The sequence below is a fragment of the Vanacampus margaritifer genome, chromosome 20 (genome assembly GCF_051991255.1).
Source record: "Vanacampus margaritifer isolate UIUO_Vmar chromosome 20, RoL_Vmar_1.0, whole genome shotgun sequence".
In the NCBI taxonomy this organism is placed as follows: domain Eukaryota; kingdom Metazoa; phylum Chordata; class Actinopteri; order Syngnathiformes; family Syngnathidae; genus Vanacampus; species Vanacampus margaritifer.
Window position 1 is genome coordinate 13,682,632 of NC_135451.1, and position 13,498 is coordinate 13,696,129.

The 13,498-nt window shown below is 41.7% G+C and overlaps 2 protein-coding genes across 3 annotated transcripts; both read right to left on the minus strand.

Annotated features, from left to right (window-relative positions):
- Positions 1–1,838: 1,838 nt before the first annotated feature.
- gpr12 (G protein-coupled receptor 12) lies at positions 1,839–6,768 on the minus strand. Its single transcript, XM_077554910.1, has 2 exons — positions 6,624–6,768; positions 1,839–4,684 (listed from the first exon to the last, which is right to left on the minus strand). The coding sequence occupies exon 2, from the start codon at positions 4,670–4,672 to the stop codon at positions 3,653–3,655; it is 1,020 nt and encodes a 339-aa protein (XP_077411036.1). The 5' UTR covers positions 4,673–4,684; positions 6,624–6,768; the 3' UTR covers positions 1,839–3,652.
- Positions 6,769–8,297: 1,529 nt separating this feature from the next.
- On the minus strand, positions 8,298–13,344 carry usp12a (ubiquitin specific peptidase 12a). Of its 2 annotated transcripts, none has more exons than XM_077554951.1 (10): positions 13,095–13,344; positions 12,820–12,983; positions 12,290–12,370; positions 12,000–12,213; positions 10,933–11,168; positions 10,608–10,684; positions 10,447–10,530; positions 10,097–10,294; positions 9,265–9,343; positions 8,298–9,159 (listed from the first exon to the last, which is right to left on the minus strand). In XM_077554951.1, the coding sequence occupies exons 2-10, from the start codon at positions 12,865–12,867 to the stop codon at positions 9,058–9,060; spliced, it is 1,119 nt and encodes a 372-aa protein (XP_077411077.1). In that variant the 5' UTR covers positions 12,868–12,983; positions 13,095–13,344; the 3' UTR covers positions 8,298–9,057. The 2 variants fall into 2 exon arrangements, with proteins under 2 accessions (XP_077411077.1, XP_077411076.1); XM_077554950.1 differs by having other exon boundaries at positions 13,054–13,344.
- Between the last annotated feature and the right edge of the window lie 154 nt (positions 13,345–13,498).

Below are 13,498 nucleotides of genomic sequence, written 5' to 3' on the forward strand. Positions count from 1 at the left end.
GTATAGACGTCCTCGTATGATAGCTGATCAAGAAAGCCATTTTTACGGGCTGTGATTGGAGTTACTGCTCCATAGAGGTTGGCGCAAAATTGAATTTTTGACTGTCATAAGACAAGCTTGACATTGTTAAATCATCTGATTACATTATCAGGCGAGGTTATATTAACAAAATAATTACAGATCGGAAAAGCCCTAATTACAAGCTGTTATTTGAGATGCTACTCGATAGGGTTTGTTGCGATTAGTTTTTTATCCCGGTTATAAGGCCAAGTTTGAATGTCAATTTCAAATCAGCTGATTACATCATCATATTATGGTATGTTAATAAAATAATTACAGATTTGAAAAGCCCTTGTTACAGGCTGTTATTTGAGATACTACTCGATGGTGTTTGTTGCAATTAGTTTTTTGTCCCGATTATGAGGCAAGTTTGAATATCAATTTCAAATCAGCTGAATAATCCATAATATTATGGTATGTTAATAAAATAATTACAGATTTGAAAAGCCCTCATTACAGGCTGTTATTTGAGATGCTTCTCGATGGGGTTTGTTGCAATTAGTTTTTTGTCCCGATTATGAGGCAAGTTTGAATATCAATTTCAAATCAGCTGATTAATCCATAATATTATGGTATGTTAATAAAATAATTACAGATTTGAAAAGCCCTCATTACAGGCTGTTATTTGAGATGCTTCTCGATGGGGTTTGTTGCAATTAGTTTTTTGTCCCGATTATGAGGCAAGTTTGAATATCAATGTGAAATCAGCTGATTACATCATCATATTATGTCATAGTAATAAAATAATTACAGATTTGAAAAGCCCTCGTTACTGGCTGTTATTTGAGATGCTTCTCGATGGGGTTTGTTGCAATTAGTTTTTTGTTCCGGTTATGAAGCAATTTGAATGTCAACGTCATATCGGATTTGCTGTATCATATTGGGTCATATTAGAAAATAATTAGAGATTTGAAAAGTGCTATTTATGGGCTGTAATTTGAGGTACTACACAGTGTGGTTTGTTGCAATTTGTTTTTAGGCCTCATTGCAAAAAATGTTTACAAATTTGGGACAAGAACAAATCACTTTACAGTAACAAAATAATTACAGCTCTGGAAAGCCTTGTTATGAATTTTAAATTCATGTACTACTTGGTGGGCTGTAATTATTATTTTTTTTACCATAATACCGGTAGAAGCTTATTTAAATTTAAACGGCATCAACTTTCACCCAAAACAAATGATCTAATTACATCATCACATGAGCTCACATTGACAAAGCAACAAATGAAAATTCATCCATGAAGCCTGATTTTTTTTTTTTTTTTTTTTTGACGCATGCATCACATTTGATTATTCTCTCAAAGCCTTCACTCCGCGGGAAGAAATCACAGTAAGGTTGCGTGGATGTTATTGCTGTCTGAGTATTGCTTCACCTCTCGGAAAATAACTACCGTCCAAAGGTTAGTTATTGCTGACAACATGAGGAAAACGGCCGAGAGCTCTTTAATGGCCTAAAAGCAGATGCGTCACTTGTATAGTACGACTCCATTAGGGCATGTACAGCAGCTGTTTTTTTTTTTTCTAAACCTTTATAGAGCACTTATTGGAAAACGAGCATCGCTAACATGGCATGAAGAATATCTTCAATTTTCTTTAATTTACTTTTAATTTCCTTATCCTTTTTCGGCTAAAAATAACACAAATCTGTGCTTTTCATTGTACAAGAATGGCATTATAGTCATAGATAATAAATATAAATGTAGCTGCTATACATATGTTTAAAAAATATTATATTAATATTAATATATTTAATATTTTATATGGTTTTTTTTAGAATTAAGTGGAGTCAGTTTGTTGCCGGACACGAACGAGAAATTATATAAATAAGAACAAAGATTTTAAATACAAAAAAAATGTACTAAGTAAATGTAAGGAATTTTAGTATTTAAATTACATAAAATAATTCGATTTAAATTTAATAATAACAATAATAATAATAAATAATAATTAAATTAAATAATACATGTTTTTCACTGGACAGCAGCAACAAAAGCGCCTTAATGACATATAAAATATAAATAAATCTAACGTGAAAAATTGATTAAGATTCCAACATTTAAAATAATTAGAATGTTTTTTTTAGTTATTTCAATAAGTGCCCTATAATTAGGTTAGATCACTGTAAGTGCCCAACAATGAGTTAATCCTTTTGTCGTTATAATATGGTTCCATTTAGTTGATTGGCTGAGAGAAGTCACATGATTCCACTTACATCCGAGTAACAAAATGGTGGAATTGCATGGACTGTATTGCAACCTCCAACTGCGTCAACATTAAAAAATCAAGCAAATACAAGTGAGGTGCATGGATGGTGCACTTCAGCCTCCAGTGATATGACAAACGGGAGGGGGGGGGGGGTTGTTAATGGCAGGGGGTCTCCCCTGAGTGGGGGAGGGGGGCGTTATTAGTATGATTCACACACAAGAATCCGGTGAAAGACAAGAAGTGTAGCGAGACCTTCTCATTTCCACAAGAGAAGCCGGTATCTATTTTTAGCTCGCCGCGCCTCTTTAGCTTGCCACGCACGTTCGGGGCAGGCGGGCGGGCTGGTTGGGGATGGATGCTGCTTCAGACTTGCTGCTGGGAGGGAAAAAAAAAAAAAAAAAAAAAAGGCCTGCGTGCTTATCGTTGTCGTCTGCCTGCTTTTTAATCTGCCTTTTGAGCGACCAATAATCCCGAAGGACGAGCACGTGGCGGCCGAAGCTGAGTCGCTCCCCGCTCGGGAACATGTGATGGGCACCCTCTGCAGAGCGGGGCAAGGGCGGGGTTAGGCAGGGATGGTTGGCAGCATGCAACATGGCTGCCGCCTCAAGTGAGGAAGACAGAGGCAAAAAAAAAAAAAAAAACCTCACGTGATGACAAGAAAATACCACCTGGGGTAACTCCCATGCCGCAAACCCACCCAGGTCATTTTTGCGCAAACCTTCTCAGATGGACCAACCCCAGGATGACCCCTTTTCAGAACCCGCCCAGGTCTGTTTGTTCCTCTCTCTGGATGCCCACTGATAGACCAACCTCCTCTCTTAAAAATCCAACCAGATCAGTTGGCTCCAACCCAGGGAAGTCCCCTCACTGAAACTCCAACCCACCAACCAACCCAGGGACCCACCCAGTGCCAATGACGTCTATAGCGCCAATGACGTCTATAGCCGTCAATGGCACTCTGTGTCAACAAACCTTCTCTCAACAACCCCAGGGGATCTCTGTCAAATCCAACCCAGAGGAACCGCACTCTCAAAATCGGTTCACCCATTTCTGTCAGCCAAACCCGGGACGTTTCCCGTTCAAAACCCAACCAAGGGGCGATTGAGCCTCTCTCTTAAAACCCACCAGAAGTTTGCCCCAACTCAGGGATTCCTAAACCCAGTGACACAAAGTCCCAAGAACTCACAAGACTCTCAAGTCCCGCCCGGGTCATATTTCTCCAACCCAGGGACCCTCTCAAAATGAACCCTCTCTCAAACCCCACCCTTGGTACCGGTACCGATACCCCCCTCTCAAAGCCCACCTAGGTCAGTCCAATCCTCTGTGAGAACCAACCGAGGTGCGCCCTCCACTCTCTCTCTCTCCTAAAACCCGGTCCCACTGGGTCAGACATCGCTGGGAGTCCGGGCCCGTTGCGCCACGCTGGCCGGAACGCAGCCGCAGCACACCAACCACAGCGCCTTTTGGATCTCCTGATTCCGGAAGGCGTAGATGACCGGGTTGATGACCGAGTTGTAGGTGGCGGGCACCAGCGTGGCGTAGGTGTACAACGGCGGGTACGTGTAATCGGCGATGAGCGAATAGACGGTGAAGGGCATCCAGCAAGCGGCGAAGGTCCCGAGGATGATGGCCAACGTGGAGACGCCCTTCCGCGTGGTGACGTAATGTGGCGAGGCGGCCAGGAAGTGGTGCTGCAGGGCGATCTGGTGGGCGTGTCGCATCACGATCTTGCAGATCTGCACGTAGAGCTGCAGCATGAGGCCGAACAGGAGCAGGAAGGAGACGGAGAGCACGGCGATGTTGTTCTTGGTGAGCGGGCGCACCACGCTGCACGTGGCCTCCTCCGCCAGACAGTTGACCCCCGTGACGGGAAGCAGACCCAAGCACAGCGACAGCCCCCACAGGAGCACCAGCATGGTGTACGTGAAGGCCGCCGTGCGCTCCGAGTTGTAGGTGAGGGCGTAGTACAGCGACAGGTAGCGGTCGATGGTGATGGCCAGCAGGCTGAAGACGGACGCCGAGAAGGAGGCCACCACCAGGCCCACGGTGAGAAGCTGGGCCGAGTCCGACTGGAGCAGGTAGGCGCAGGTGAAGTGCAGCACCAGGCCCAGGCCGGCCAGCAGGTCCGCCAAGGCCAGACTGCCGATGAGCAGGAACATGGGCGCCCGCAGGGCCGGGTTCTGCCAGATGACCAGGACCACCAGGGCGTTCTCGCAGGCGATCAGAGTCCCCGACGTGCACAGGACGATGTCCCACGGGTTGACCAGCAGGGGCAGCTGGCGGGGCGAGAGGGACTCCTCGGCGGGGAAGGTCACCGGGACGCTGGCGTTGTCCGTCGGGCCCCCTCCGCCGCTGGCCCACGCCGTGGGCTCGGGGCTCAGCCAGCTGGGTGGCTCTTCGCTCATTGTGGCCCCCGTCTGAAAACGCAGTCAAACTCCATTAGGACATACAGGGACATATAGGACCATTTTCCCCACTTTTGTCCGCCTTACAACTCATTTATTAGAAAAATGCTTAATGACAAAAATTTGTTAATCTGCCCGATGGTGACCTGTGCTCAAAAATGTATCAAAATTTGTTTAAAACCCCTGGGCGTTATTTTATTTTGAAATGCTCTGTTGGTCAGAACCAACAAAAAGCCGAAAAATGGTCAAATAACGCCCAGGGGTTAAAAAAGACAATTTTGACAATATTTTTGCCCTGAAACGCACTTTTCAACATTTACATTCATTTTTAAAGAATGCATGAATCTTAATTACAAAAATTCATTGATCCCCCAAAAGTTTGTCATTTTTCAGCACATTTAGCAACATTTCTAAGCACTGAATAATTGCATTTCGCAACAAAAATTAATTTCTGAATCACTGAATCATGCATGCTTCTGGATAGGAACATTTCATTAATAAGCCTTGGCGCATGTAAGCGCTTAGCAGGATTATGTGAAAACTACTCATCATATTAATGGACTAGGTAATCAGAACCCATGAAAATGTTGGCATACGGATCCACTTGTCCACAATTCAATGTCTTTTTCTCAACATTTTCACTCATTTGTGAATAAAGTATGCATGTACCTTACCGTTAATATGAAATAATGATTAAATAAATAAATAAATAGATAAATAATAAAATGGTGAACCAAAATAATGCACATAAAGTTGATGTCAAAAATTCATTAATATGCCTTCGCTGAGGTAGGGAAATACAGTAGGACCATTTTTTTTTACCCATTTTTGCCAACATGCAATAGTTTTAGACATGTTCTTTCATTTGCAAATTAAAAAAATGCATCCAAAAATTCATTAATATGCCTTCACAGATGTTATTTTGTCGACATTGTGAACCAATAACCTATTAAAGTTGATGACAAAATGTCATTAAGTTGTGGATAAATAATGCACGACTCTTCATTAACATGCCTGGGCAGAAGTTTGGCCAACATACAAAACATTTTCATTCATTTGTCAATTCATTAATATGCCTTCACGGAGGTTAGTAAATAGGACAGTTTTTACTCATTTGTTGTCAACATGCATTATGATATTTTCATGAATTTGTGAATGAATAATCCATTAAGGTTTATGAGAAAAAAATTCATTAATATGCCTTCTAGAGTTTTCCCCTACTTTCATCAACACTGCAAGGAATTTTCCCAACATTTTCATGAATTTATGAATGAAAAATGCAGAAAAAATCATTAATATACTTTGACAGAAGTCTACACACCATTCATTCATCCTCCAAATGTTGCAAAAATAAGACCATTCTTCCCCAATTTGAGTCGACCTCGCTTTGCATTATTCACACATCTTCGTGATGCAAATTCATTGATATGCGGCTGTAGCTGCTTATGTGAAAACTACTCAGCTGATCTCCACCAAACTTTTTGCGCCTGGCCTAAGGAAACAGACCTCATGGAATTCTCACACAAAGGATGATTTTTTTTTTTTGTTTACAGCATTTCTGAATGAATCTCACATGACGAAAAATTCAGTCACATGTGAGCCGGCTACCCAAAACGTTAGGCCCTTGGCGGAGGTCTGAGCTCCGGCTAAAAAAAAAGCCATGCGTCCCCCCCTGCTACATCATTGTCTTAGAAAAAGGAGGCGGATGAAGGGCGTCGAAGCACACATAGCAGGGCCACATTGACGGAATATGAACACCGGTGGCAGGAGGCTTAGCCACCCCGCCCCGCACCACAGCAGCATGCGCCCAAAGTGGCCATATGTTACTGCTACTGCTATTCCTGCTGCTCCACGTCAGCAGAAAGGACGCCGGAGTGGGTGTGGGAAGGTGGAGAGAAAAAAAAAAATAATGGATCGGACGTTTGCATCAGGGATGCTCAACGCGGCTTACCTTGAGACTCGGTGAGCTGACGCTTCAGAGGCAACCTTGTGCGTCCATGTCGCTGGAGGAGGGAGCGGTGGATGGAGACGAGAGGAGAGGAGGAGGCGGGGGGGGTGCGGCTCCTCTTTCGGCTCGGTGATGCGAGGATGGATAGACAGAGAGAGAGGGGGAGACGACTGCGGCTGCGTGAGGACAGGAGAGAGGAAGGGAGGGGTGGGCTCACACGCGGATGGGGGCGGGTAGGAGGAGGGGACGCGCCATCCGAAGAAAACGGAGGGTTGTGAGCAGGGTTATAGAAAATAAGGAGATTCCTGATCAATGAGTTGGCCTAGCAGCACGGTGGATTAGTGGTTAGATGCTGCCTCACAATGTTGTTTTTTTCCATCTAAGAAACTGGAGGCGCTAACTAGCGAACCGTCAGGCTTCCTGTTCTGTCTCCCTCTGTTGGTCATTTTTATTTTTCGCAAATGTGTTGTGACTGTGAAGACAAATTTAATACTGATTCTAAATCGCTTGTACCTGTAGGTAGTTTTTGAAAGACTTCTGGAAATGGTAGCTTCAAACCAAAATGGCAGAATTCCCGTGTCTTTTCAAACATGGCTTCTTGAGACTTTTTTGCCCATCTACTCTTGATAGACATGCCAACTGGATTTCATGTTGCTAAGTGAGACTGGTTTCAGGGGCTACATTTTCGTAGAAGTGAGGGTCAGGGTTGTCATAGTTTTAGATTTTTTTGTGAGTTTTTGTTTTGTTTTGACTTTTATTCTTTGAATTCAGTTGGTTTTAATTAGTTTTTAGAGCAATTTCTTTTATTATTATTATTTTATATTTTTTGTGTGACAAATTACTATTTTTTATTGTTTTGTCTTTTGTTCTTTAAATTCAGTTAGTTTTAATTAGTTTTTAGAGTAATTTGATTATTTTTTTAAATTATTTTTTATATTTTTTGTGACTAACGACATGTTTTAATTTTGTTTTAACTTTTCTTTGAATTCAGCTAGTTTTAAAGCTATTTTTTATATTTTTTTGTGTGACAAATTACATGTTTTTATTTTGTTTTGTTCTTTAAATTCAGTTAGTTTTTAGAGTACTGTAGTCTGTTTTTAATTTGATCAAATGTTGTCTTTTTATTTTAACAAACTGCAATTGTCAAACAAATGTTTGACCTTCCGTATTCTGTACAAACATACAGCAATACCAAAACAAATATATTTCTAATGAACTGCAAAAGATCATATATTATTTGACAAAGACAAAAACTAAGGACATTTTTGCTCATTTTACAAGTTGGTCTCTGAAAATGAGACGCAAAATGGTTGCTTGAAACTAATTTGGTAAACTTTCTGTATTTTGACATGATTTCTTGAGATTTTTAGGTGCCTCGAATAGCGATGGGCGCATCTACCAAATGTTATAAGTAAAACTGGTCTTGGGGGGCTAATGGAAAAAAAACAAAATGGCAGACTCCCCGTGTCTTTTCAGGCATCAGGTCTTTCCCTACCAAATTTCATATTCCTAAGTGAAACTTTCTCGTGCAGCCCAAGCAAGCACCTTCCCGAGGGACTCGTGTTAAAAATAGCTCTTGTTGCAGTAGAAGTGAACGTCAATAGCAGGTAGCACCACTAGAGGGCGACATTGAGCTGCTATGAGTCATCACCGTGACTTTGAAAGAACGAGAGTACATCGCCCCAAGACTGGCTTTATTTCTTTTTCTTTAAAACAGAAAATGATCACGATTCAGGCCTTTTCCTCCTCCTCCATTGCTCCCTCACGTTAAACTCACCAACACCTACAAAACGGTATCAAAAGTGCACCATAGTGTTATTAATACATCTGACATTTTCCAATAATCTTTTTTTTTTTGTGTAATATTTATACAAATACCATTCTGTACACTGTAGAAATACACAATCCATGTCGCCCCTTGTAAGTATCTTCTTAGTTTATGATGATTCCCATCTCGGGTGAGGGGAAATATTATGAATGATTAAAGATTCATTCATCCCTCAAACTAGAACGTCACTCAAAAACAAAACATCTGTACAAATAGGCAGAGGTGGGCGCGTCAATGAATTTTGAGCGTCCGTCATTCGGCAATCGTCAACAGTCTGGGCACACTTCCGTCATTATTTCAAGCTGAGCCGTCAATCCCTCATTCGTCCATCGCGCACCCAAATGAGACGTCCGCCATTGACGGGTTGCCGAATTTATTGACGGATTGACGATTAATTACATTGACGGACGAAACCCCACTTCCGTCAATGCTTAAATTTGTTAATTTTTAGAAGTTCGCCATCAATCGTCAATATTGATGAAATGCCCACCTCTGCAAATAAGGCATGCTATGCCGTTAAAAGTATCCTTGACGCCATTTTGTTCGTTATTGATCCGTGGGCTGCTGCAGCGGCGCGTCGCTCAATGTCCAACTGTCCTCATCCCGGGTTTAGTCCCTGGACTGGTAGAAGAGGATGTAGCCCGACTCGGAGTTCTTGGAGATTTCCGAGGTGAGGCCGTAGAACTCCTCGATGGCCTGCGCATCGATTTTCTGCGCACACATACACAAAGATAAAAAAAGATTAAAAAGTTTAAAAAAATAAAATTATATATATGTGTGTGTGTACGAAGTGGGAAATCAAATGTTTATCTTCACCTCCACAATGTCGTCGTCAAACAGCAACCAGAAGTCGTGACTTTTGACGATGGCAATGTAATGACCTCTGTTCGGACCACTATAGGAAGAATAAAAAGATTGAATAGTGGAAAGAGGATTTGATAAATGAGCAAAATAATAATAATAATACTGCAAAAAGTACCAATGATCTACTAGAGATAAGGCCTTTATTTACAAATGTTTTTTTTTATGGTCGAAAAATACTGAAGTTACCACATTTCCTCATATAAATGCTAATGAGTGGGAGGGGTGTATTTTTGCATGAGTAAAAATATTTTTATATTTGTGGGGGGAAAAAAACATATATCCAAGTGGCATATTTATTTACACAACTGCAGAGTACCTTGATATCTCCCGTATTTGGGGTAAGGTATTTAATAAAATAGAAAACCTTTATTTAGGAAGGCGTTTTTTTTATATATTTATGTAAAAAAATAAATAAATAATAATCTGAACCATATTTCCTTATATATTTGCCCGGGGTTGAGTATCAGATATCTCCCGTATTTGGGGTAAGGTATTTAATAAAATAGGAAACATTTATTTAGGAAGGCGTTTTTTTTTTTTTTAATATTTATGTAAAATAAAAAATAAAAAATTCTGAACCATATTTCCTTATATATTTGCCCGGGGTCGAGTATCAACTATCTATTTGGGGTAAGGCATTTATTAGTCAATGTCTTTATTTAAATAGTTTTTTTGACATTTAGCTAGAAACAATACGGAATTGCATTTCCTTATTTCAACGAATTTTTCTTCACATTCTCTTTACAAATTCTGACACTACATGAACCCAAATCTCCGCCCGTACCTCCCGCAATGCACGACCACGGCGACCAGGTCGTAGAGCCTCTCGGGATTGGTGGCGTCTCCGGACGTGTTGAAGAGGCGCAGCTCCAGCGGGAAGACGACGCGGTACGACAGCTTGGTGTAGCGCTGCAGCTGCTCCATGTACTTGAAGCGCTTCAGGTGTAGCGCCAGGATCATCGGCAGCTTCTTCACGCGCATCCTGCGGCGCCGCGGAACAGACAGTTAAGCGGGGTACGCAAATCCTAAAGTGCGCTCTAGTTAACTGCCAAACTAACAGTGGTGGAACGCAGATTATTTTTTTATTTTTTTTTTAATTGTCATGTGTGTGGAGTCTCTGACGTTCAAACAAACCTTTTGTGCGCCTCCTGCTTGCTCCTACATTCTTCACAGTAGTATTTGTACTCGCTGCACAGTGTCTCCGTGTTGCTGAAGCCTCTGGAGGGGCGAAACACGACTCAATTGGACTTGCGCACGTTCAAGGCAACCGCTCCTCCACATGAAACGGGGGTTACCTTAGGCAGTGTGTGATGGAGGTATTCTGTTCTACATCTACAGAAAGGTCCAGAAAGTCCTCATCTTTGCTGCTTATCTGCAAGGACAAGACGGAAAAAGATGATACAGTTACACTCCAGTCCTGTGGGTGGCGCTGTTACAAAGTCAACATGTGCAGAAAAAGATGTTTAGGTGCTATTTTTATGAATACATTTTTTATGGAATTGATATTCTAATAAATATATTTTTTACCTGCTCTTAAGATTTGTGCTAAAGTTAGAAATTATATATATATATTTTTTTTTTTTTTAATTATTATTTATTATACTTAACTGACTTTCTTACCGTTTCACATGTGAGGCAGCGGGTCTCGTTGGTGAGGGTGCCCTGGAAGATCTCGTGCACCCAAGTGGGCGCGGGCGCGGCGTTGCTGTTGTTGTTCTGCGAGTCCAGGGTGCCGTTGGCCAGGCGGCCGTTGGTCTTCTCCTGCTTGCGCTCCTCCTGGAGCAGGTCGGCGATGGTGTTGAGCAGGTAGTTCAGGAACTCGTGGGCGTCCTGCTGCATGTAGTTGTCAAACAGCTCTGCGTCCAGACAAAAATAAGCAGGTAGGATACGGCTAGAAAATTAATTCTCTGATTTTGTTTCCCGTTAATTCTCATTACTGATTTTGTTTAAGTGGCCGTGTCTATCCTTAAGTTAAATAAGGTCGCTTAACCAATTTCAAAATAGTTGTCGATTCATTTGATAATCGATTAATTTCTGCATTTGTAGTCTGTGCGAAAATGATCCTGCAAAAAAAAAAAAGTTGGGGAAAAAAATGCTTTAAAAAAAAATCCACACAAAATCTGTTTTAACTCATTCACTGCCATTGACGACTATAGACGTCAAAAATTAATGTGAACTATCTCTATTCGTTTAACTTTTTTTTTCTTCATTTTTTATGAAAACCTAGAAAAAAATTGTATTGTACATTTATAACATAAAATTTCTGATTAATCGCGAGTCAACTATTGAAGTCATGCGATTAATTACAATTACAAATTTTAATCATCTGACGCCCCTCATTTTTACTTTTTTTTTTAATTAGATGCATCCGGCGATTACTTTTTTTTTTATTGTAATTAATCACATGACTTCACTAGTTAACTAATGATTAATCACAAATTGTATATCTCTACTGAATGTAGAATTAAAAAAATCTAGGTTTTCATGCTCTTGTTAGCAAAAGTGGAAAAAAATGTTAAACTAATAGAAATAGTTCAATAGTTCAAATGAATTTTTGACGTCTATAGCCGTCAATGGCAGTGAATGAGTTAAAAAAAAAAAAAAGCGACAAAATCATTGAAATGTCCAGACCTTAGGAGATAAAAAAATAAAAAATAAAATAAAATACTCATTGATGTCCCTCTTACCATTCTCTTTGCGCAAACGTGTGATGAACTTCTTTGGCGGTATGACGCCCACTTTCCTCTTCTGGTTGGCGATGCTGTGGAAGAGGTCAGCCAGGCAAGTGAGCAGGTTCTCCTTGCGCCGAGGCTGCCCGCGATAAGCCAGGATCTTCTCACGGAAGGGCCGGCAGAAGTAGAGCGCCTGCAGCACCGAGTTGCAGTAGCAGGTGTTCCCGAACTGGAAAAGAAAGGAGGTTCTGGTTGACATAAGTGGGTACATCTAAAAACGCAGCATCTGGTGAAAGGTGACATACGTTGACCAGGCCGAAGTAGTGCTCATTGACCGGAAACTGCTCAGATCCAATCTCTTTCTCCAGAGCAGAGGCATTGGCGCCCTGTGAAGGCCAAAAAAAAAAAGACATCAGGCGTTATTATTTTTGCACTCCGACTTACGTACAGGAACGAGCCCCGTCGTAAAGCAAGGACCCCTGTTCTATAGATGCGGCTGGAGTGGACAAACTGCGCAGCTGATGTTCAACCATGTCGTCATCGCCTTGCGTTAGGAATACCAAGTAGCTTGTCAAAAAAAAAAGGGCCGAGCATCTCAACTTGTCCCTTACTCCGAAAATGATTTAATTAACGCGGCGTTTGCTCGTCTATACTCCAGATGTGCGCTCCACTGCTTGACGAGCTGTCACTTGTAGGCTGCTTGTTAGCCTGACATTAGCTAGGTGGCTAACTAGCGCCCTTTGCTACAAACAGGGGTTCGAGTAGCACACTAATGTACACATTCGGCACGACGGAAAGCACGCGAAGACGCGGCCGAGAATCGCGCGACACTCACCATGGTACAAAAAGAGGCAAATTTGGAGACTGTCATTAGGATTTCCATTCAGCCAGTGCCATCTTCCAAGCACACCGCCTCGTTCAACCAGATAAGCTCCCGATGATTGCTTTGCTAGTGCAATAGCAACGGCCAGGCACCCAGGCAGAGGAGGCGTCCAGAGGCTAATACAGAAAAGCGAGAGCATTCGCTACATGCTACTTCCGCATTGGGCAATTGGCCAAACCAACATACATCACGTGAAGAGATTAGGCCTGAAAAGCGAGAGGATTCACTGCAGGTTACTTCCGCATTGGGCAGCACCCACTAGCGTCGTCACAGATGGTGCTTGTTTTTGTTTGTTTTGAGATTGATTTATCTATAATTTTGGATACTGCAAGCCACGTGTAAAAAGGAATAAGAGTGGTATCGTAAACACGTTCAACACGCGCAATTATGTCATAAAAAACGACACACTCAGCTCTTCTCGTACGCACACAGCAGCTGCCAACCCGTAGTGCGTTTCTTGCGCATGCGTCTTTAGTGACGAATGAAACCTTTGTCCGCCTGTAATAAAACTCGGTTAAACAAAACAAATAATATCATTAGGTTTTTACCAGTATGTATAAATAAATAAATGTTAAGTCATAATTATGATATGCTATCTCCTAATAATGATATACTACACGTCCTTTTTTTT